Source organism: Venturia canescens, chromosome 5 (assembly GCF_019457755.1).
Source record: "Venturia canescens isolate UGA chromosome 5, ASM1945775v1, whole genome shotgun sequence".
Classification (NCBI taxonomy): domain Eukaryota; kingdom Metazoa; phylum Arthropoda; class Insecta; order Hymenoptera; family Ichneumonidae; genus Venturia; species Venturia canescens.
In genome coordinates this window covers 13,358,496-13,380,288 of record NC_057425.1, presented here as the reverse complement: position 1 = coordinate 13,380,288, position 21,793 = coordinate 13,358,496, and the positions used below count along the sequence as shown (strand labels likewise).

Here is a 21,793-nt window from a genome sequence, read left to right as displayed (position 1 = left end):
GAAATTTCCGTTGTTCGAGTAAATAAAATTATTTTTAAATATTGGCTAATTATAAAATAAATTGAATTTAAAAAATTAAAAAAGTAAGTAAAAATTAAATGAGACATTTTTTAAAATAAAAATTAAGGCCTTACTTAAGCTGATGAATTTTCAAAAAATCGATTTTTTTTACAGATTATTATTCTCTACAGTTTTAAGCATATTCTGTGAAAGTCGATTGTAAAAATTTCCTATAAATCGAATGTCATTATAGAGAAAACGTGACTGCCCAACGCGAGAGAGCCTGATGCGCACTTGAAACTTTAAATACTTTATTCTCAAGACTACTTTTCTGGCACGGTTTGCGTGACAATTCATACAGTTTTTAATATTTTTCGATGCTTTTTTTTAAATATTCGAAATTGTTTTCTCTGTAGTCTGTCGAGTCGGATTTTCGATATTGTGATTAAAAAATTTTATAAACACAATTAAAGTGTGACATTTATGTCACGAGATGCACACTTTTTTGAACTGTCGTAAATATTGCTAAATTTTTCGAATTTCAAAAATCTATCAACATTTCAGGAAGAAATGATGCAGACCGTGGAGCAACTATTTTTTCATAGTGCTTCGAGAAACGTGATTTTTTATGTTATAATATTTGAAAAAACAAAATGCAATACATTTTTTTACAAAGTATAAACAAACAAAGTGTAAAATAGTATATTACGACCCTAGGCCCGAAAGTTGGATTTCCTGGCATGTGCTATATGAAGGCCGAGGCGAAGCCGAGGCCTTCATGTCGCACATGCCAGGGCATCTAACATTTGGGCCGTGGGTTGTATACTATTTTTCTTGATCCCGTAGCCGAAAGTACGTTCAATAATTACTAGCAATTGCGAGGAGGGGTGGGGGGGGGGGGGGTGCCCGCCCGACTTTTGCAGAACCGAGGCGAAGCCGAGGTTTTGCTGGTCGGGGCGGGCATTAAAAACATAAACAAAAAGTAAAAAAACACACACAAAATATCACACAATGATACAACAATATTATTAGTACAAATAAATAATTCGTTGATACATGTCTGATTCAAAGTCCCATGATAGTTAACAATTTTTATATATGAATATTTCCCGCTATACTTGACAATTTATATGAATATGTGCTTTCCTATGAACCTGGAATTTGGAAATACAACATTATTCCGGACGACCATATTCATTTTATAAGTTCGGTTACATTATTTTCTGTTTTCGCATCTGAACGAACAAATGTATGTTATTCGTCCGGGTTTATGGCAGTATAGCGCATAACATGAATGATAAAAGCTACGCTATACGCGCCCGCTTGAAGCAAATAATAATGATGCTTGGCAACGAATAAACAAAATCATGGCAACGAATACAGGCTTCACATTCATATATCGAAATGTTAAAGGATCACCGGCCGCAAAAATATCGTCAGAGCACACTGAAGTTAGCCGAGTTAGCCGGCCACGAAAAATGCTCTTCCCGGCCTGAAATGCGGCCGGAAAGTGCATACTTTCGGCTAGGGGAGCAAGAAAATTAAATTTAGCGCGTTTTAAGCACTGCTGGACGTACGTAAGCCGTAAAAAAATCAAATAAATATAAAATAAAAAAAATTAAAAAAAAAATCATTAAATAAAAAATCAACAATTTTTTTGTATTTCTCACAACACATTTTTCATCATCCACGAGTGAAGCACTGAAAACTCTTCACCAGTTTTACTAAATATGAATAATACAGCAAAGTTTACTTTAACGTCGATTTTTGAATTCGCACGTTTCTCGTCGACCGTAAAATTACAATAGTTCGTGACGATTGCGTACATTTGGAAAATCTTTGATTTTGTACATCGATTATTCTTTGAACGTCCTGTATGTAGCTCGGTTTTTAGAGGGTAGTTCGTCCCGTGACTTCGGGACTTTGTGGGGGACGTGATCGCTGTCGCTGCTGTTGGCTGGGTGCCGCAGAAAGCAGGGAGAGACCTTTTTTGTTGGGTGACAGCCGACGGCCACGGCTCATTTAGCAATCTTCATATTTGCGGCTGCCGCGCGTATCGTCTCCTGCCGATTTTGTGTTCGTGCGATGCTGAACGATTTAATAATTTGCTGAAAAAACAATGCAAAAAATGAAAAGACGAAGAAAGCGGTAAAATACATTCGAACGAGTTAAAATCAAATGGCAATCAGTCGGGAATTGTCCAAGATCGTGTGCGAGCACTCAAACTTCGGGAACTCCCACGCTTCGGTAGAATCCACCAGAACTTGGAGAATGGCAAACCCCTTTTTTCCACTGAGGACTTTTCATTCTATGAAAATTGATCGTTATCTTCGTGTCCCCTCTTTCATCTCTCTTTGTCCAAAATGACGAAAGGGGTTCGTCAAATGAAGAAAGAGAATGAAGAGCAAAGAGAAGGGAGCATTTCCTCGAGGGCTTTTGTGGTATTGCAAATCATCGGAGTTGGGGCTACGTAAGTCAGCTTTAATAAACGAGGATCGTTGGCTCACCATCTGCTGCTGCTGCTGCTGCTGCTGCTGCTGCTGTACGCTTTGCATTTCCCTTCCGCTTTGGCTATCAAGTGTACTCTAAAAAATCGTTTCCTTTTTTCTACTCAACAATACCAAAATGCCGAAAAATCAGTGTGGCAACTCAATGAAAATTTTAACGACGCTGATTGCTGAGAATCTTCCAAATGTTCCCAGCTCCATCGCTGTTTTATTGTGTGAGAAAAATTATATACGAGTTTTTCTAACTCATCGATTCTCTACTATTTTTCGTTAACACGAACCAACGAACTATTATTGATCGTTGTGCAAAAAAACTGTAAAATTTGCCACCGCCTCGTGCTCCGGACCAGATTCCTTCTCGCGCGATAAAAAATCTCTCGCGCGAGCTTACATACTAAAATTAATAAACGAGTGCTTATATCTTATTGGGGTAAAGATTCGAAGGAGACGAGCAAACCCAAACTGGCGAGGGACGCGAACGACAGAGAAAGAAGGGAAAATATCGACGAGAAACTAAAAATCTACTTTTCGGATGCAAGGAGAGAATGAAATTTGAAAAATTCGTTCAGCTGCATTTCATGATATTATTATAGGGAAAAAATTGAATTTTCCTATACATTTAATAATATTCGTTGTTCAAAGCAGGAAATTTTACCCGAGTATGTCTAAAATAAATGTAAGAAACCTCACTCCATTGAAGATCATTTCATTATTTTTACCGTGCTGCACACTGTAAAAATTTCCCTACGAATGTTTACTTTGTTGAAGTGGGTAAATGACCGTAACCGTGGTGCACCGTAAAATCGACTAAACATTTTGTAAATTTAAGTATACTTACCTCAAATTTCACAATCTGCAATATTTACTATAACAAAGCTGAAAATTCGGCAAAATATTGAAAATTTTACAGTGCGTTAGAGCATTAATTTTTTTCGTTAGCTTGTCTCCGCAGTGAAAGACATCCGGTAAACTTTCCAGTGCATGAATTTCACGCTGAATATTACCGTTCAACCGGTAGACACGAAACTCCCTTTAAGGTCACACACTAGCCACACTGGTGCAAATTTACACTTGGACTTTTAAAAACTCTTTATTTCATCCGTGAATGTATGGAATTAATTGTACAACGAGACTGTTCAGGGGTAAAAATTCCTTCGTAATCGATAACAATGATTAAAAAAAATGGAAAAATCAAGTTTTATTATAGAAAAATGGGCAAATCGAAGAAAGGAATTTCGAAGTTTTATGGGCACTCGAAATTTTCGCGGGTGCAAATTTGCATCAGTGCACTGTCTCCGAGAGTCAATGTTCTCCTCGTGCAGAGACTTTATTATTTCTTCGTCAGCTTGAAAGGATAATTTCATTCGATCTGCGATTCTGGCAGCGAGTGGATGAAAGCCCCGTGAAAAAGGTAGTGAGTGACAGCAGTAAAAAATGAAGGAGAGAGAGAGAGAGAGATACTGCGGACAATAATCAGAACACACTTGCGGCGAGTGCGAGCGATGCGATATGATTCCCGAAGGCGAGGATGAGCCACAGAATTATAGAGGCGAGAAAAAATGTTGGAGGGCATATAGCCGCGAATGCGGGAGCGAGCACAGCGGAAAGAAAAAGTTGAGGGCTGAAAGTGGGCGGGCAGGTAAAAGGGGGCACTTATTAGGTTCGGAGTCCAAGGAGAAGAGGAGATTGAAGGAGCGAAGAAAAAGCTGAGAAGGCTCGGGGAGTGGGGTGGAAAAGGAGGATAGCTTTGGACCGCGAAACTTAACGACGTAATGAACGTCTGACAGAGGATTATTTATCGGTAGCGGCGAGGAGTGGGGCGAGGCAAAGCAGAGTGGAAGAAGAGGAAAAGAAGAAACTGTCGAGGCACCGAGGATGAAAGAGAATAAAAAGGGAGAGAAAGAAGAAGAAAAGGGAGCGAGACGAGCAGGTGAAGAGGAGAAAAGACGAGAGACACGCTCGGAGGAACGGGAACGCGAAGCAGCCCAGGAAAGAAGAGGACAAGGAAATGAAAAGAGAGGGAAGGAGAAAAAAGAAGAAGAAATGAAAGAAAACAAGATAAAAGAATACGCCCGTGCACGGCTGTGGCGCATTGTGTGCACCGATCTTACTAATTATCGAGATATGAATGGAAGCTTCATGGCGCGGAATGACTCGGCCCGATCGGCTTTGTTGCCGCTTTCGGCGTTACTCGGGGGGGGGGAGTACTATGAACGGGATGCAAGAGATGAAAATACATGGGAATCGAAGAGAAGGAGAAGCGAGGTCCTTTCGCCACGAGCACCCGTCCTGAAGCTCGATCCTACTTCACTTCCTTTCCTCGATCTCATGCTCGAATCACAAATCCCATGAAATATTCCAGAGCACCCCCCCGCCCACTATATTCATACAGGCCCAATTAAATATTGAATACACCGGCTTCTCCTGACATACACACAAACTTTTCGTTTTTTCACTTTTACCTCCCCTGCCCTACGGAGCTTCCTTGCTCCTCGAGAAAAATCTACTTCCTTCGCTCCCTCCGGCTCCCGACGATATCCTCTCGAGGGAATAAAACAATCGATTCTATCGTCTTCGAATTATTGGCCGATTCAACGATCCCGCGGAACGAGGATGCGAACAATTGGCAGAGATTCCTTATGCCTACGGATTTACGGATATTCCGAATTTTCGAAATAATTGAGCCTCCCCAACCGATGTGTATACGGCGAGCTATACGGAACGGCTCAACGAATTCGTTCGACTCTAACCACCCCCCGACGTGCGCGGTGAAGTTCGTTCGTCTCTTTTCGACATTTTATGTATGAAAGTTTAGAAATTCTTCGTACCTTTTCATTTCGATTGAAGCGAAAGTTTATATAATTATCGATTGATAATTGAACTTGTTTATGAATCTCCCTTTTGCCGATTTTTATTCAAGTACTTTTTCGTTGGATTTATTTTAAAATTAGCTAATCTAAACTGACATTTTCCGATATAAATATCTCCTCGAATTTCAAAATTCATATTTTCGTTGTACTTGAAAACGATGCAAAAAACTCGAACGAACCAAAAGTTGATGAAATCGATTAATTTAACGCATTCACGAATCTCCTTTTCGTGGATTTTTCAAAATACTTTTTTCGTTTAATTTTATCCGTTTTGAAAGAGTTTAAATATTTACGAAACTACATTGAAATTTTGAAAACGACGAAAGAGAACTCGAATGAACCAAAAGTTGATAAAATCGATGAATTTTATAATTCATGAATCTCTCTTTCGTGGATTGATTTTTCAAGTACTTATTCATTGAATTTTATCACTTTTTAAAAAATTAAAAAATCAGCGAATCTAAATTGAAATTTTCCGATCGAAATGTCCGCGCCAAAATTTCGAAATTCATATTTCCATTGTGCTTGAAAACGACGCGAAAAAAACTCGAATGACACTGTTTTGGATGATAAAAAAATAATCCATTTTTGTTCCTCATTTCAGTGAGCTCGGGCACGAGTTATAGAAAACGATTGAAGAACATTATTCATTTTTTTCTTCCTCTTGCGAGTTTTCTTATGTACAATTACAAGCAAAGTGGTACCGCAACGATCGGAAAAAAGGTAGCGATTTTTTTGCTCAGCTAATTGTCCGGTTCCTTTCTCGTGTCAGTCTCCCGCGAGAGCGATCTCGTGATAATTATCGAGGAAGCATGGCGAGAGAGTGAGCGAGTATGTGAAGAAGGCCGAGACGAAACGGAGGGGGAGAGAGAGACGAAGAGAGAAAGGAAAGCGGGGAGAGGGCGGAGTTGTAAAGAGAGAATTCTTCTTCTTTCGTGCTAGCACAACGTGTAATGACCGAGCGGCTCTTTTGTACTGCAATACGCTTTTCTTTTCGTGTCTTCGAACCGTGCCTTCGAACCGGATCGATGAGCACATCCTCGGTCCTCCTTCCTTCGTGTGAATTTTGTATAAAATTTCGACAAATTTTTTACCCATTGTAGCAGAATAAGTCTGAGCAAAGGAGTTTAAAAAGAAAAATCGAAAGGGAAAAATCACGAATGCGGCGTGAATTTATCATGAGCATCATGAGGAATCGAAGGCCTCGAAAAAAATGTACAAAAATTTGTTGTGAATCAGGAGAATGATGTCGAACAAAAAACCAAAAAAAAAAAAAAAACAAAAAAAATGACGGAAAGAAAAAAACGAAAGAGAGCCCGGAACGATTCTCGATGCTCCTAAATCATTTGGTCCTCGCCTCGAGACCCTCGTTATTAACTCGTCACTGTATTTATCCAAAAATTAATAACACGAGAGATGAAGAAATAATGATCGAGAGAGAACGAAAAAGAATGGCAAAGAAAGAGGATAAAAATAGAGTTCGCCTGTTCGGGATAATAACGTATAAACGAATGAGAAATCATTTTAACGAAGTCATTTCGTGTTGTCGTACCACCGTGGTAGATTGAAATAAGAAAATCGAAAAAATGAATAGAAAAAAAAGGAATAAAAACTTAAAATATAGATGCGGAGCACCCGCGGGAGGAGGAGTGTCGAGAGATCGAAAAATCCTGAATGAAAGTTCTCGAGTGCGTGCGAGTTCTGCGCTACAACGTGCGTGAGTTCTCCAACTCCTGTCGAATGACAGATGGTTATTGGATAAGCCGTTGGATGCTGGCTCGTGGTGGGGCGACCCGGACCCTCCTTCATCTCCACCTCCTCTCGTTGCTTTTTTTCTATCAGTATTTTTTCCAACCCCCTCAATTTCGAAATTTATTGTTATACTTTTTAAGATGAAAAAAGGTGTCGAAAGTGGCCGAGGATAAAATCTGTTCGGCGGTTGGAAACTAACGATTGCTTCAACAATTTCGATCGAAATCGCATGAATCAATTAAGGAGGAAAATAAAAATTGTTGAAATGCAAAGTTTGTTTGGTTCGTAGGGCGACGAAATCTCTTTTGCACGGTCGACTCTTCACCTCTCTCATTCCCAGATGTTTTTACTTAAAAAAACGAAAATTCAACGACATTTCTCGAGGATCATCGACTATTTTGATCCCAGGAAATACGACTTTCTGGTCCACTGAATTCTCTTAATTTTTCCTTGAACCAAAGAACCCTGGGGGTGAAAAAGCTGTTACAGTTTTAAGGGGAATTATCAGTGTGACAGCAGGCTGAGAACTGAGGCATTTTTTGGAATTTTTTTTTTTTAAAGGGCTCGTTCTAATTTTTCGAAATTTTGTCTATTAATTATTGAAGTGATGAAGTATACGAGGAAATTTTTCAAGAATTTTTAGTACATTTTATTAAGCAGAGGAGCGCTCGGTAAATGGCGTCTCAAAAAAAAAGACTCCCCGACGCTTGACAGCACAAGTGCCGCAGCAAGCATCTGAAATGAAAAATTCAAAAAGATTATTAAATTATAACAATACAGCTATCGCAGCATCGTAGGAAATTTGAAAATTTCGATTATAAATAAAATGGCAGCCAATTGAAAAAAAAAAATGGAATTTTACACAAAAATTTTGCACTAAATTGGTAATAAAGAACAAACCCAAAAAATTTATTAAAAGAACTTCGCGATGCGCGACGTAGCGATAAGTTTTCTGAAGAGAATCCTTTTTTAATGAAGTCGATTGCACAAGATTTGACAATGCTTCCGAGAAAAGCGCGTTTAAAGCTTCGAGAGGATAAAATTGAATGATGCAACTTAAATATTAACATAAAACAAGTTCTTACCGATTAGTCTGCCATCCCTCGATCGTACAGAAGCTCTTTCGCGGCCGAGCTCCTTTTTTTTCCCCCCCTTAAAAAATATCAATTCGTTATTTAGATTCGTCTCCTCTTTTGCCCCCGTGGGGCAAGGGATGCCAAGGCACTCTGTCCACGCGCCGACTCGGCCATATTCACCTACAGGACGAATCCCCATGCACGCGTTCATCACATTCGCTCGAACCACCACCAATTCCGGAGCGCGAGTTCTCGAATGCGGAACGTTATGCCCTATAGTACAACGGCGTTGCTCCGTTTCGGACACCTGTAACCGGCACGCCGCCGGGGCTCCGGGCTCCTCCACCACCGCACGAACGACCCGCCACTCGACTCCGGAATATACGTCTCTCGAGTTCTTCGAGAGTTCTCAGCACAGGACGATCGTCGCGCGTCAGTGAGCTCGTAAATTATTCCGATTCGCACGCAGACACGACGATCAACCGTCGATGGGATAATAAGAGAAAACGTAAACGAGGAGTCGTTCGATGAAACAAATGCGGTCGCGATTTCGCTCGCTGAAATAAAGCGATTAAGATCCTCCTCGCGGGACTATTTTTAGTCGATTTTTTTCACGTCTCGGAGTTTACGAGGCTTCGAAAATTCCTGAAATATAATGTGAAGTGTCGAGCGTGGCAAGTGAGTGGTTCGTGCGAAATTCAAATCCATCGATCGATCCTCGCTGCTTTGAGCCAGTCCCGCGGAGCTTTGCTCGTTCAATTCTCTCGTACAAAATTCAAATTTATTCAAACTTTTATGATTTTATTGCGACGCGAACATTGTTCGGATGTCTCGATAGTTTTAAAGCATGAAAATAGCGATGAAAGTGAAAGTGTCCGTAATTCCGAGCTTTTTATATTCCCGATGGAAAATCATCGGTTCCCGATCAACGGGAGCGTCACCGATCGCCGCGTAGATCCGCAACGATTCAGTCACCGAGGTGTTTGAATCTTCGTCAAGGTTCCCCAGTCCGTTGATTTCAGTGCGCTCCCCGAAGTAGTCTTGCGCGAGCTTAAATTTCTCCTTTCCCATGTGAGCCGATAAGCACCGCGGCCGAAGTTAGCGTGTCCCTCCAATTATATTTCTGATTATGTGAAAAAACCGGTTAAACAATGCGGGGAACGAAGTTTCGCAATGTCGTCAAGTCATCGGGAATCGTTGCCCTCCTCGTTCTTCTAATTCTCGCGGACAGTGCGACGTGCATCAAGTGGCTGTGAGTATCCTGCGTCACCTTTTTTTTTCAATGCCAATCAAAATTCATTGATAGTCTCGCGAGCGCGCGTTCCGAGTTTCACCGCAGCGGCGGTTCAGAAATCTCTACAATTCTCGCTCAATATTTCTCGTATTATTTTCTTCCAACATCGCGGCAGATAAATGAAAAAACAATTGTACGCAGCGTCGCGAAATTTGGCTCAAAATATTTTCTCCTTCTGCAAGTATTCGAGCAGTGCGTTATCGCTCCCCGAAAACCGCCTAAAATCCGTAAATCCGCGCGGTATAAACTATCGAAATCCGGTTCCTCTTATCCGTTCCCTTTTCCCGTCCGTCCGGAGGTATTTCTCGTCGATAAGCTGGTGCGGGTGGGAAGTGGTGAGACCACGCGGCGATTTCGTTCCGCATCCCCTTCGCGGACCCCTCATCCTTGCTGGTGGAAGTATATTTCGAAGAAGGTGCGTGTACGCCGCGAGGTGAGCGATGTGTGCGTGCTCTCACGCTCTGGGCGATCGGGAGGAGCGATCGCTCGGGGGTCCTCGAGCATCCTTAAGAAAAGATTAATGTAGGCACGTTAATGAGAAACAAATAGTTCTCATGCGGAGTGTGTGCGCGCGGGCGCGGGCGCGGATGCGATGAGTGCGAGGGAAACGGAGAGCGTCCTTCGACAGAGAATTAGAGAAATAAAAATAAGTCTGGAAGCAAAAAAATGGGAGGGATACGCGAGAATGGAGATGAGAGAAAATGAAAAAACGAAAAAAAAACGCACAAAAAAGCGTTGAAACAGAAAAAAAAGGGACGCACACATAAAAAAGGATGGTGAGGCGGGGTGGCGGAGCGAGTTCTGCTATATCATAATCCTTTGGCTTCGTCGTCGTCGTGTGAGGGCCATCGTCGTACCTTCTCGAAAAGACAAGATGATGACACGGCGAACCATGCCGCAGCTGGTGCTCTCTTACGCACGTTTACATCCAACGATAAAAAACTCACATAAATTATTTATAAAAGCTTCCCCGTGGGCCTATGGGAACGGGCTAATTACTATTTTCTGTGGCAATTCAACAGGAACTTCGATTCCCTTGGATTCCTTCGGAGAGAGCATCAATGACAAAGTCGTCGACGCACTCTCGTTGATAAATGACGCTGAAGCTTGCAACGAAATGATGTTAAAAAAGCCTCGAATTATTCCAGTAATTATCCTTTTTAAACCTGAACCGATGCTCATGCGGTGAAATGAAATATTGGTCAATTGCAAATGTCACTTTCCTTCGTTCCGTTGGACTCCGACGCGTTGCAAACTTCAGCGTCGTCGTTGAAAAAAACTTCAACCGAGCCCCGAGAAAGCTCATTCGTGACCTTCGTCCATGAACCTCGCGCCAATAAATGACTTTGGGGATTTCGGGCGCTGCAATCGCGCCGACAACCGCGGAGCGGAGTCTACGAACGAAACAAAAATTACGAAGGGGCTGCTCCTCTCTCATTCTCCACGACAAAGTAGCTGTAACTAATTTGTTCCTCATAATAATAACAACAAGGAATCGCAGCCCTCGAACCGTGCGTGCGTGCGGTGCACGAGAACAGACTAACAGGCAAGGAGAGACATTGACGAATTTAATTGGGAACAAAGAAGTGACGTGGGGGTTATTGATCATGTCGGGCATGGATTGTGTGTCCTTGCTGCTGGACCCACGTGCCTCTGTATACTTATACATTCAACCATCGTTCTCTACCATGAAACTTTCCATTTATATGTGTTCGTGTCATCTGTAGGGAGAGATTACGTCGATATATATCTGCTTAATTTATACGATACGTCACGTGTACGAAGCAAAACGTTGCCAAAGGAGAAAATGAAGATGAAAATACATCGATCGAAAATCGCTGCGGATCCTTCACGAGGAAAGTGTCTGCGGAGGGTCAACGTGCTTTTTTCGGATTCAAGAAAACAACGCTGCGATAATTTTGCTGTGATTTTACACGGAGATAATTGAATGGTGATTTTAGCGCGAAATTGAAAAAAAAAATTCAATATTTTGCGGAATTTTTAGTTTTGTAATGATAAGTATTGCAGATTGTGAAATTTAAGGTTGATCCTCTGCGACAGCCCCAACCAAAAGTTATGTACTGTCTGCATATTAAAAGGCTTGATAATTCGTTCGGATCGTAATCAATAACTTTGTAAAGACCCTATATACGTACTCGGTGCCAGCAGATATAGTACAAATATCATTTGCTTTCCTAAAATTTATTCTAAAAGTATTTTTGATCCGACATCGTGAGTAAATTTTTTGACGGAACTATCCAGGTTACGCTTCAACACACAGAAAAGGTTGTCTATACAGACGACATTCGCTTGTTCGCTTGCAAAATATATCGTATGCAGCCTAAACCTTCGTACTTCTCGAGGCTATATCTGTCAAACTAGATGGTCAATCACCTTGATTTTTTTTCACAATATCTGTGATATCCTGCTCTAGCTCCTCCTCGTTTTTTATAAACTTCCTAATTTTAGTACTAGCGGTAGAATTAATAATGTGCCGTTTGCTTATGCATGGTCCATGTGTTACGTGTTAATTGAGTCAACTTCAATTACATATATCTCGGGTTCGGGATGGTGAAACTTGTTAAAATTTTATAGAGATGTTGTTCATATGTTAAACAATACGTATGCCAAATTTAAATAATTTCCTAATTCAACTGTCTCGTGGAGGAACCACCTTAAGGTACGCATACTTAAATTTACGAAAGCTTCAGTCAATTTTACTTTTATTTAATAAAAACGATGGAGAAATGGTAAAAGCAGCGTAGTAAAATTCACGGTGACGCTCGTAAATAAATATTGAAATAATCTTCAAAAGTACGGCACCTTTGAGCGGACATTTGTTTTCGACGTACTTCGAGGCACAATCCTGTTAAAGTTTCTACTTTTAACAATGACTATTATTTAATGTATAGGAAAATTCAATTTTTTCTTAATCACATGACGAATTGCAGCTCGTCACCGTACTATCGTTACTGGACGGTAATTTTTCAGATTTCATTATCTCCGTGTATAATACTCAAAGTGGGAATTTCGTGTCAGTTTTTGACGTTTTGGATCGGGGTTTGTGGAATTTTTATTTACGGAAGAAATGAAAACGTTGGAGCTCCGGGAGCGGGATGTTCGCGCGGGGTTGCGAATTTTTTGGCGATGGGGAGATCGCGCTTTGGTCTGATAAACGAAGGAGCGAAACTGATCGGCTCGATGGTTGTCGGATAATTTTTATTAGCACGATGGCGTTGCCGTTCTTTCGGAGATTTCATTGGGCTCGTGCGAGTTTTTTTGGTAGTTTTTATCGATGGGAAAGCGAAATCTCGTGCACGTCGATGTGATTAAAGCGAGACAGAAATGTCGGAGGAGGCTCGTTGTTAAGGGGCTGGTGGAAGTTTTACAAGCGTAGAATTTCGTCGGCCGTGTCCGGGCTCGCGCTGTAGCGAGCGGAAGTGTGCGAAGGCTTTCGGGGGGTTGGCACGGACGATCAGGGATGATGAATGAAGGAGTGATGGGGGTTTTGCGTGCTCTCCGAGATTCCCTCCGTCGTATTTTGAAATGCGAAGAAAGCCCGCAACGAAACGTGTATACATGCGTGTGTGGAAGAAGCGCGCGAAGACCTTAATCCATCGACCCTCGCAGGGAGCACTCGTATCAAGGCTTCCCTCGCGGTACGCTACGCGATGCACGAAATCTCGACAGAATCTCGCCAGCCGGAGAGGAGAAAAGACTGAGGGAGTTTATTTCTCCAACGAAATTTTTTTCTTCGCGTCTTTTTTCTTATTATCCGTAATTGAATTTCGAGCATGATGGACAATCGCTTCTATCACGAATGGTCTTGCGGTTGTTGGACTTCATCACTTCGAATTAGCAGCCAAAAGTCCAGTTTCGTGACGCTCAAGTTTGCAACGTTGGGGTCCAACGAAACGATGTTAAAAAAGCCTTCAATAATTCAAGTAATTCTCCAATTTCGTTATCTGCCGAATTTGCAATTCTTAGTTTTTCAACCTACACCAATGATTCGTCAAATAAATAATTGGCCAATTACAAATCATTTTTTCGTTCATTTCGTCGCACTCCAACGCTGCAAACTTCAGCGTCGTCCAGTTTCTACGAAGCAGAAGCTCGGCGTGATTCTGATCGATTTTATTTTCGACTTCACACTCTTGCAGTCGCCTCGTACGTTTCGAAAATCCTTTCAACCCTTCGAGCCACTCGTTTTCGTGTTCCGGAATTAGTGATACAATTTAGATCATGAACGAATAAAAAATCAACACAAGACTAGTTCGATGTGCTTTTACTCAAGAATCGTTTACGCAAACGAATAAAACCTCTTAAGGAGTTTCGGTACAGACGATACAATGTTGCCATGCTAATCCATGCTAAAAAAATTAAAAAATTCACAAAGTTCAGAATTTTATAAAATTTGGTGAACATATTCTTTAGTGCCAAATTTGACGACACAATTTTTTTAAGATTTTTCTTCTACACAGTTATCGAGTAATTGATCACTAAAGTTTACGTGTATAAGCATAGCGTTTCCATATATATAGGCATACATTCCGGGCATGAGAAATCTGCTTTAATGCGTAATTACTCGATAACTAAGTAGAAGAAAATTTTGAAAAAATTTGAGTTTTCGCACTTGATGTTGAAGAACATTATCACCAAATTTGATCAATTTCTTAATATTTTGACTTCTGTACCGAAACTCCTTAAAAGGCTTGTGCAAAGGGATATGGTTATACTATTGCTTTTATCGCCATTTCAACACAATTTTCAGATACTTTAAATAGTCGGCTCATAAGTGAGAGAAGTCTCAGTATAGGCTTATGAGCGTAAATTAACCAAACTACTTGAGTATTGACAGAATTAGTCCAGTAGCGAGACAACCTCCACATAGGCTTTGGACGAAAGAAACTCTCTCGACTCAGAAAGTGCAGAAATGTATGACGAGTGAAAGAAATTCTCAATAATGATTCGTCAATCGATTATAAATCCAAGAAATCAGGAACAAGAATTTTGTTTTATTTCATTTCATCACCATTAAGGTATTCCTTTCACATGACCGCGTTTTTTGGTCGCGTAAATTGGGGCACTCGAAATTTGGACTGATTCCTAACCTGTGAGAAGTCGCGGTTATGTAGAAGTAGAAAAAGCTTCTGATTCTGCCATTTTTCCAACTTCTATCGTTAAAGTCTCTTTCAGGCGTTCGGTAAACCTTTATTTTTATCGTCGCTATGGATTCCTTAGATTTTTTCTATCTGTGAGACAGTTTGTATCAGGAATTTAGAATTATTAAATAGAAATGCGGTGATGATGAAATCTCCATAAGCTCCCGTATAAATTGTGTACGATTTTTCAAGTTTTCATATTCTCTATTAAATGTTCGATAACCTGACCTGAAATTTCGTCAATCTATTCGCATGAACTTTTACTTTGCTGTTATTTAAAATCACTTATTTGCAGAATATTCGAGCTTGTGAAAGGAATACCTTAATACAGAAAGCTCTTCTTCAGAGTTTGACAAAATACACATAAAAAAATCAACAAGAAAAGAAAGCTTACTAAAACAAAACTCATTTTCATTTTCTTTTGTTTTTCCCATATTGACAATCTAAAAATTCAAACAATCTGGATGAATAATCACCAGCACCAGCCCTCACACTTATTGCGTCCTGTTTCATGCTTGTCGGAGCTCCATATACTTTGTGGAATTCGATCGATCGCTTTTTTCGAGAATTTGCAAATGTCGATTGACGCCTTATTTATTTTTATTTTAATTCAACGTTTGAACAGATCCTACCAGAAATTGTGAATGAAACTTCCAGTGACGTTAACTTTGGATTGAAATTGTTCCCGCGTGAAGTAAGAAACGTTTGCGAAAAACTTTTCTGCTGTCAGGACGACCCTGATTCTTATTGGTCCGAACGCGACGAGTCGAAAATTCGTCATTCGTCCCGTCGATTCGATCGCGAATGTTTCATATTTTCCAAGTCAACTTCCCTGGCACTCGAACAGGGATTATATTCGTTACCGAGAAACAGACTGAACGAACCAATTAGCGGAGAGCGAACGAACTCGCGCAGGAAAGCAGCAAAATATCGTACTTTATCACATTGACTAACAGCTCATCATAAACGCGATGTATTTCCAAGCGAATACTTGAATGCCAGCATTTTGAATCCTCGTTAGGAGCTCGAGATAATTGGGGAGCTCTGATTGAAATGCAGAAATTCACTTTTCGGAGTCGAAGATATACCAGAGTTCGTCGAGGATTCGATTTTCCCCGGGTGTTCGCGACTGCGGGTCATCAGAAACGATTACAAGTCCATGGAAATTGTTATCGCCGATGAAAATGAGCGTTTTCACATCCACGATTACTCATCAAAATTCGACGAAACATTCAAACAAAAAAATAGAAAAAAAAAAAAAAAACACATCCCGCTAAAATCTCGCGCCCACGAAGGTCTTTTCCTGTCCATAAAAATCGAGGATTTCAGAATATATTTACAGAAACGATTGATAATAAGGATTAAGATTATGAGCATTAAAAAATGCCCAGAACGCAAGCCTGCTCCGGCGCGAGTGCGTAAAAATAACGGATTCGTCGAAGTCGCTGCGTGCATGGACGTCGTGAACGGGATGAAGCTGTTGCTCGCTTCGAAATTGTGAAATTCCGGCGATAAATAATATTTTCTATCTTTCTCAAGCGGTCACGCAGTCTGTATAGTATTATGTCGCGCGAACCTCTCGCGAGCGACGAGTTCTCCACCTTCGAGAGAACTCTCGACGTCCGTAGGCGCAAAACTATTATCAAGCGTATATAAAGATGCTTCTTTATGACCGGGAACGGCCAAAGATCATCGGGTTATTTGTTCGCGTCCTCTTTTCTCCAGGGCTCTCATTCGTATAGTGAGTCGAAGGCGTTCCAAAATTGTAATTTACAACATTATTTTTTCTCCAACTCGATGCGCGAAAACTTTTTGCACTCGCAATCAATTGATTTGAGTCGAGTTTCATTGATTATCTTTTAAAAAATTCAATTTTAGCGGTTTCAATAACTGAAATAATTTGAAAAAACCTCACCATCGATTCTAACGTTCGATCGATTCTTCGAGCCCCATTACAATCGATCCGAAAATTCGACTATCGTTCATTCGATTTATAAATTGCTGCAATCAGCAGTACTGCAAATATTCTCAATTTCGAAAATATAATAACGAAAGACTAAATATTGCTGAGGTTGAAATACGAAAAGACCATAAAGTCGAACGGCCAAATGGCGAAACGTTGGAAAGTCGACCGATCAAAATAAAGAAATGCAACGGAGCTCAAAATACAAGCGTCTCACTCACTCACTTACTCAGACCAGTGATCTCCAGTTTAATTGAAATATCGCCATTTTGACTTTCGAATTCCCAAAGAAGGAATATTCGGATGAACGCGTAATCTGTTAAATAGTCGATCGCAAATAAGAATTTCGAATTACTTATTTTTCTCCAATCTGCGAATTATTCCTATTCCGAGTTATATTTTATTCTTATTCTATTTTTACTTCATATTCTTTCTATTTTGTTTAAATAGTATCGATCTCTCACTAGAATACTCCAAGCTGTATTCCCCATCTTTACTCTTATTTTTATTTAGATTATTTTATTTTTGTCTTACACTGTATAATGCTTTTCTTTATTCAGCATCTTACTATTTTTATTTCTAGTTATATTTTATTTTACTTTCATTTCATTTTACTTCATTTTCTTTCTGTTATGTTTGTATTGTAAAAAATCCTACTGTACAATCTTTTTGTCTTGCGGCCTCCAGCGTGCTCGGGCGGAAATACAAGATCAATCAATAAATCGATCTGACATTAAAACTTTTAAGGTAAGAGTCGCGCGACTCTATGGTCAAATGACTATTTATTAATCGTCGAAATAAAATAGGTTATAAGAAAGGTTTTCTGTATTGAATAAATCTTGGGGCAATTTAAACTGGATTCGTCTAAATTTATACAAGATCATATTTAATAATTTATGATTAAAAATATCTTATGATTGCTTATTTGACCCGGTTTTTCAATATATACATATATATATCGGTTCTCTTCTCACCTGACAGTCGAAAGATATCCTAGCCTCCAAACTCGCCGGCTATCACGAAAAGTATATATATATGTATACATTCTTAACGTTGCCAAGTATATCGAGCCACTTCATGGCAGTCGATCTCCTTCCATTTTCTGAGTTTTCATCGAGATTATTTTAAAAATTCTCTTCGAATTAGTCGATGGCCCTATATTTTTATGGTCACATTATAATCTTTATAATATAATCTATGAGGAGCAATTTTATCATAAACTATATCTAATCGATAAGGAAATGAATTCTGCAATCATAGTGTTGGCGGGATGGGTTTCTCATACGATGCCGTGTTATATTTCTATTTTTGATCGTAAATTTCTTGATATAATTTTCGGTAACCTATTAAATCCTTTAGCCATATGAAAGTTTATCACGTAAAAATGATATAATTTAAAAATCACGAGTTCGTCTAATATCGATTGTCGCGCGACTCCTACCTTAAAATATCGAAATATCGACCGTTCTACAATTCGGTTATTTGACATATCGAGCCCTGCTCGTTGAATGGTCATTTTTAAACGTCGCATTGATACAAAAATACCCCGGAATTATGGGAACCGGAGCGAACCGCTGATTCTGATGGAACACGTGAATGAACACGTAATTTTTCCAACAATTAATTGAACGAATAAAATGGATTGTAGTACGTGTGCGCACATTAACTTTCGTACGAGCGATGACTAAGCGAAGTGAGCAAGAGTCGTTTTACTTTCATTTCGATCATACCAACTTCGATGGCCATTGTCTCTCGAGCCCCGAGCTCTCTCTCTCTCTCTCTCTCATCCTCCGATATCAATGACAAGTGAGAGAGAGGCGCACGCACGAGAAGAAGTTGTTCCACTGTCTTTTCGCAGCTGACGCCGATTTCCGGCTCGGAATAAGAGAAAAAAGGCGAACGGCGCGCTTCTTGAACGCACTTAATGTCAGATCGTGATTTAAGACACACGAGCCTCGTTATTTACGACTCGTAGGTGTGCGTGCGAATAATTCTTCAACGGGAGTGTATCCATAACTACAATATAATATAGTATGAAGTTGATGAGGATCTTAGAAATAAATTTCTACGTGCGTTCTGAGAGAAAACACGTGACACGAAAGCCATTCGATTTAATTAAAGGTTTTTATTTAATTGAGACTCTGACCCTTCGAATTCTCGTTTAAGGAAGTTCATCTGGTAATCGAATTAACGAAGAGGTAATAAAAAAATTTCCTGTCAAAATTTCAAAGCCCGAGGATACTTTTTTCGTGAGAAACAAATTTGCAAACATTGACAAACAGCTCTTGCACAAACTTTCATAAGTGCTGATAGAAATATATCCGAAGAATATGTTTACAGCTTCGTAAAATCCATTAAATACTTATAAAGTTCGCAATTAATGATTTTTCTCTCGAAAAATGGTGATTTTTGGGAGGTTAACCAATGTGTTAACCCATTACATCAAAATATTGATGTAATTAAGAAAAATCTGTTTTCTCGACGCTTCTGCCATGTTTTAATAATTCCAAACGTTTGAACAGTCATTATGGCATGAACGCGCACGTGAAAATTGGACCGAGTGCGCTGTAGTCGCAATAATTTTGAATGAATAAAAATGACAATTTTTCTATGAAAATATGAAACGACACTAAAAATCGTGACTAATTTTTCGATGTGAACAGAAAAATGCCTTCGAATTCCGATACGATTTTCATCTTCGAATAAATTCCTCGTTAATTTGATCGATTAGCAAACGAATTTCGAATCAAGTAAATGAAAGTGTCTCTCGTTAGAAGCGAATTGCGCTCGGATTACAGGCGACAGAGGCTACTGCACATTTTGATGGAGACACGCGTCTACGGAGCTGGCTTATTGCTCGCTAAATATCATTCATTCCCTCGGATCTCTCTTCCGGCGTGTCGAATGATCTACTCGGACAGGTTCTCGCGATCGCGAGAGCCGAGCGCAGTAGCGCATACACGGATCGACTGCATTCGTGGGCTGCGAGCTTGCGTGATTAGTTTACTACTCTTTACTATCGTGTTCGCCTCGGCCTGAGGGTCTCTATTTCATCTAATAATGCTATATTGCTCTCTTTAAATGTAAATAACGTCGAAGCATTATCCATGAAATAAGACACAATTCTCGGCCGCACTCCACCTCGATGGATTAAGCGATTGCGATCTCCAAGTCTGTCAACATTGTTATAGAGGCAGCACCAAAAAAGTGCTCGTTCCAGTGGACTTTGGGGGCGAAATTTTGTCGGAACCTTAAGGATGTATGTAAAAAATATCGACGAGTCAAATTTTTCATGAGTTTGAAATATTTAATAGAGTTGATCACGCTGCATCGATTGAAAAAAAGAAAAAGATACTTAGCCGATGGTTAAAAAGAAATATTTAAGGAATTAAAGCCACATTTAAATCCGTGTCGTTTGTACCACAAGTTGACAAAATCGAACTAAAATGATAAAAAAGTGTATGAATCGTTGTCAACGCACGGCCACGAAAAAAAATTTTTTAAACTTCAAAGTTTTATCGATTTTTTCACGCAAAAAAAAGCCACTGTTTCCGATGTCGTTGTGGAGATATTCGGGGTTAACTTTTGACGTTTCAGCGGCGTTCTGTATAGTTAGTATACGTTCGCCATATTGAACATGTTATTTGATTGGCTCGCTTGTGCTTGACCACAGTTATTAAATTGGATATTAATTTTATTAAAAATTATAAAATGCAAACAGAAATGATTCGCTATTGACATTTAAGGCATAACCTTAAAAAATAAATAGATGTACTGCGGAATTGATCTTATATACATCCTTAAGGTAGGAGTCGCGCGACAATCGGTATTAGACGAACTCGTGATTTTTAAATAATATCATTTTTTTACGTGATAAACTTTCATATGGCTAAAGGATTTAATAGGTTACCGAAGATTATATTATCAAGAAATTTACGATCAAAAATATAAATATAACACGACATCTTGTGAGAAACCCATCCCGCCAATACTATATGAATGCAGAATTCATTTCCTTATCGATTAGATATAGTTTATGTTAAAATTGCTTCTCATAGATTATACTATAAAGATCCCCATGTGACCATAAAAATAAAGGGCCATCGACTCATTCGAAGAGAATTTTTAAAATAATCTCGATGAAAACTCAGAAAATGGCAGGAGATCGAGTGCCATGAAGTGGCTCGACATACTTGGCAACGTTAAGAATGTATACATCAAGAGACGCGGTAGCGGCTCGACGCCAAGTATTAAAAGGAAAAACTGCAGCGCAAAAGAAAAGCCAGCGCGAGCCCTGCCGCTACTCTTATATACGCGAATATGCCGGTTTTATGACGTCACAGAATTTTCAAACGGCTCTCATAAACAAATATATGTATACTTTTCGTGATAGCCGGCGAGTTTGGAGGCTAGAATATCCTTCGACTGTCAGGCGAGAAGAGAACCGATATACATATGGATATATATTGAAAAACCGAGTCAAATAAGCAATCATAAGATATTTCTAATCATAAATTATTAAATGTGATCTTGTATAAATTTATACGAATACAGTTTAAATTGCCCTAAGGTTTATTAAAAATACAGAAAACCTTTCTTACAACCTATTTTATTTCGACGATTAATAAATAGTCATTTGACCATAGAGTCGCCCGACTCTCACCTTAAGGAGGGTGGATCACGAAATCAAAGTAATCAGAATTCGATAAAATTTGGTGATAACACTCTTTGGCACCAAGTATACAAATACAATTTTTTTCAAATTTTTTTACCACGTGCTTATCGAATAATTGAGCGTTAAATCGAAGTTCTTATACACGAGATGTATAACTGTATATATGTAAACTCTATGCTTATAGACGTGAACTTTAGTGTTCAATTACTCGAGAGCTATGTAGTAGAGGAATCTAAAAAAATTTATTTTTTCTTGTACCAAATTTTATAAAATTCTTATAATTTTGAAATTCTTAATATTTTTAACATGGTTTAGCATGGCAACATTGTATCGTCGCGATCCACCCTCCTTAAAATACTTTGTTGAATAGCGTTAAAAAAAATTTTGTTGAAAGAATTGGAGCAACAAAACACTTTGTTTAAACGAAATTTTGTTTTCGGTGAGAGGAAATGAATTTTTGCACGGATTCTCACTCGCGGTGTGAACGCGCAGCA

At 39.5% G+C, this 21,793-nt stretch overlaps 1 protein-coding gene across 2 annotated transcripts in view; it reads left to right on the top strand.

Annotated features, from left to right (window-relative positions):
* The first annotated feature begins 8,601 nt into the window (after window positions 1-8,601).
* The window catches only part of LOC122410993 (protein Wnt-11b-2-like), a 30,164-nt gene continuing 16,972 nt past the window's right edge, over window positions 8,602-21,793 (top strand). Inside the window, exon 1 of one of the 2 annotated variants that reach the window (XM_043419500.1) lies at window positions 8,602-9,457. In XM_043419500.1, the coding sequence (XP_043275435.1) occupies window positions 9,357-9,457 (101 nt within the window). In that variant the 5' untranslated portion in view covers window positions 8,602-9,356. Of the gene's footprint in view, window positions 9,458-19,748; window positions 19,884-21,793 lie in introns of those variants that run through there. The other variant, XM_043419502.1, reaches the window with a different exon arrangement.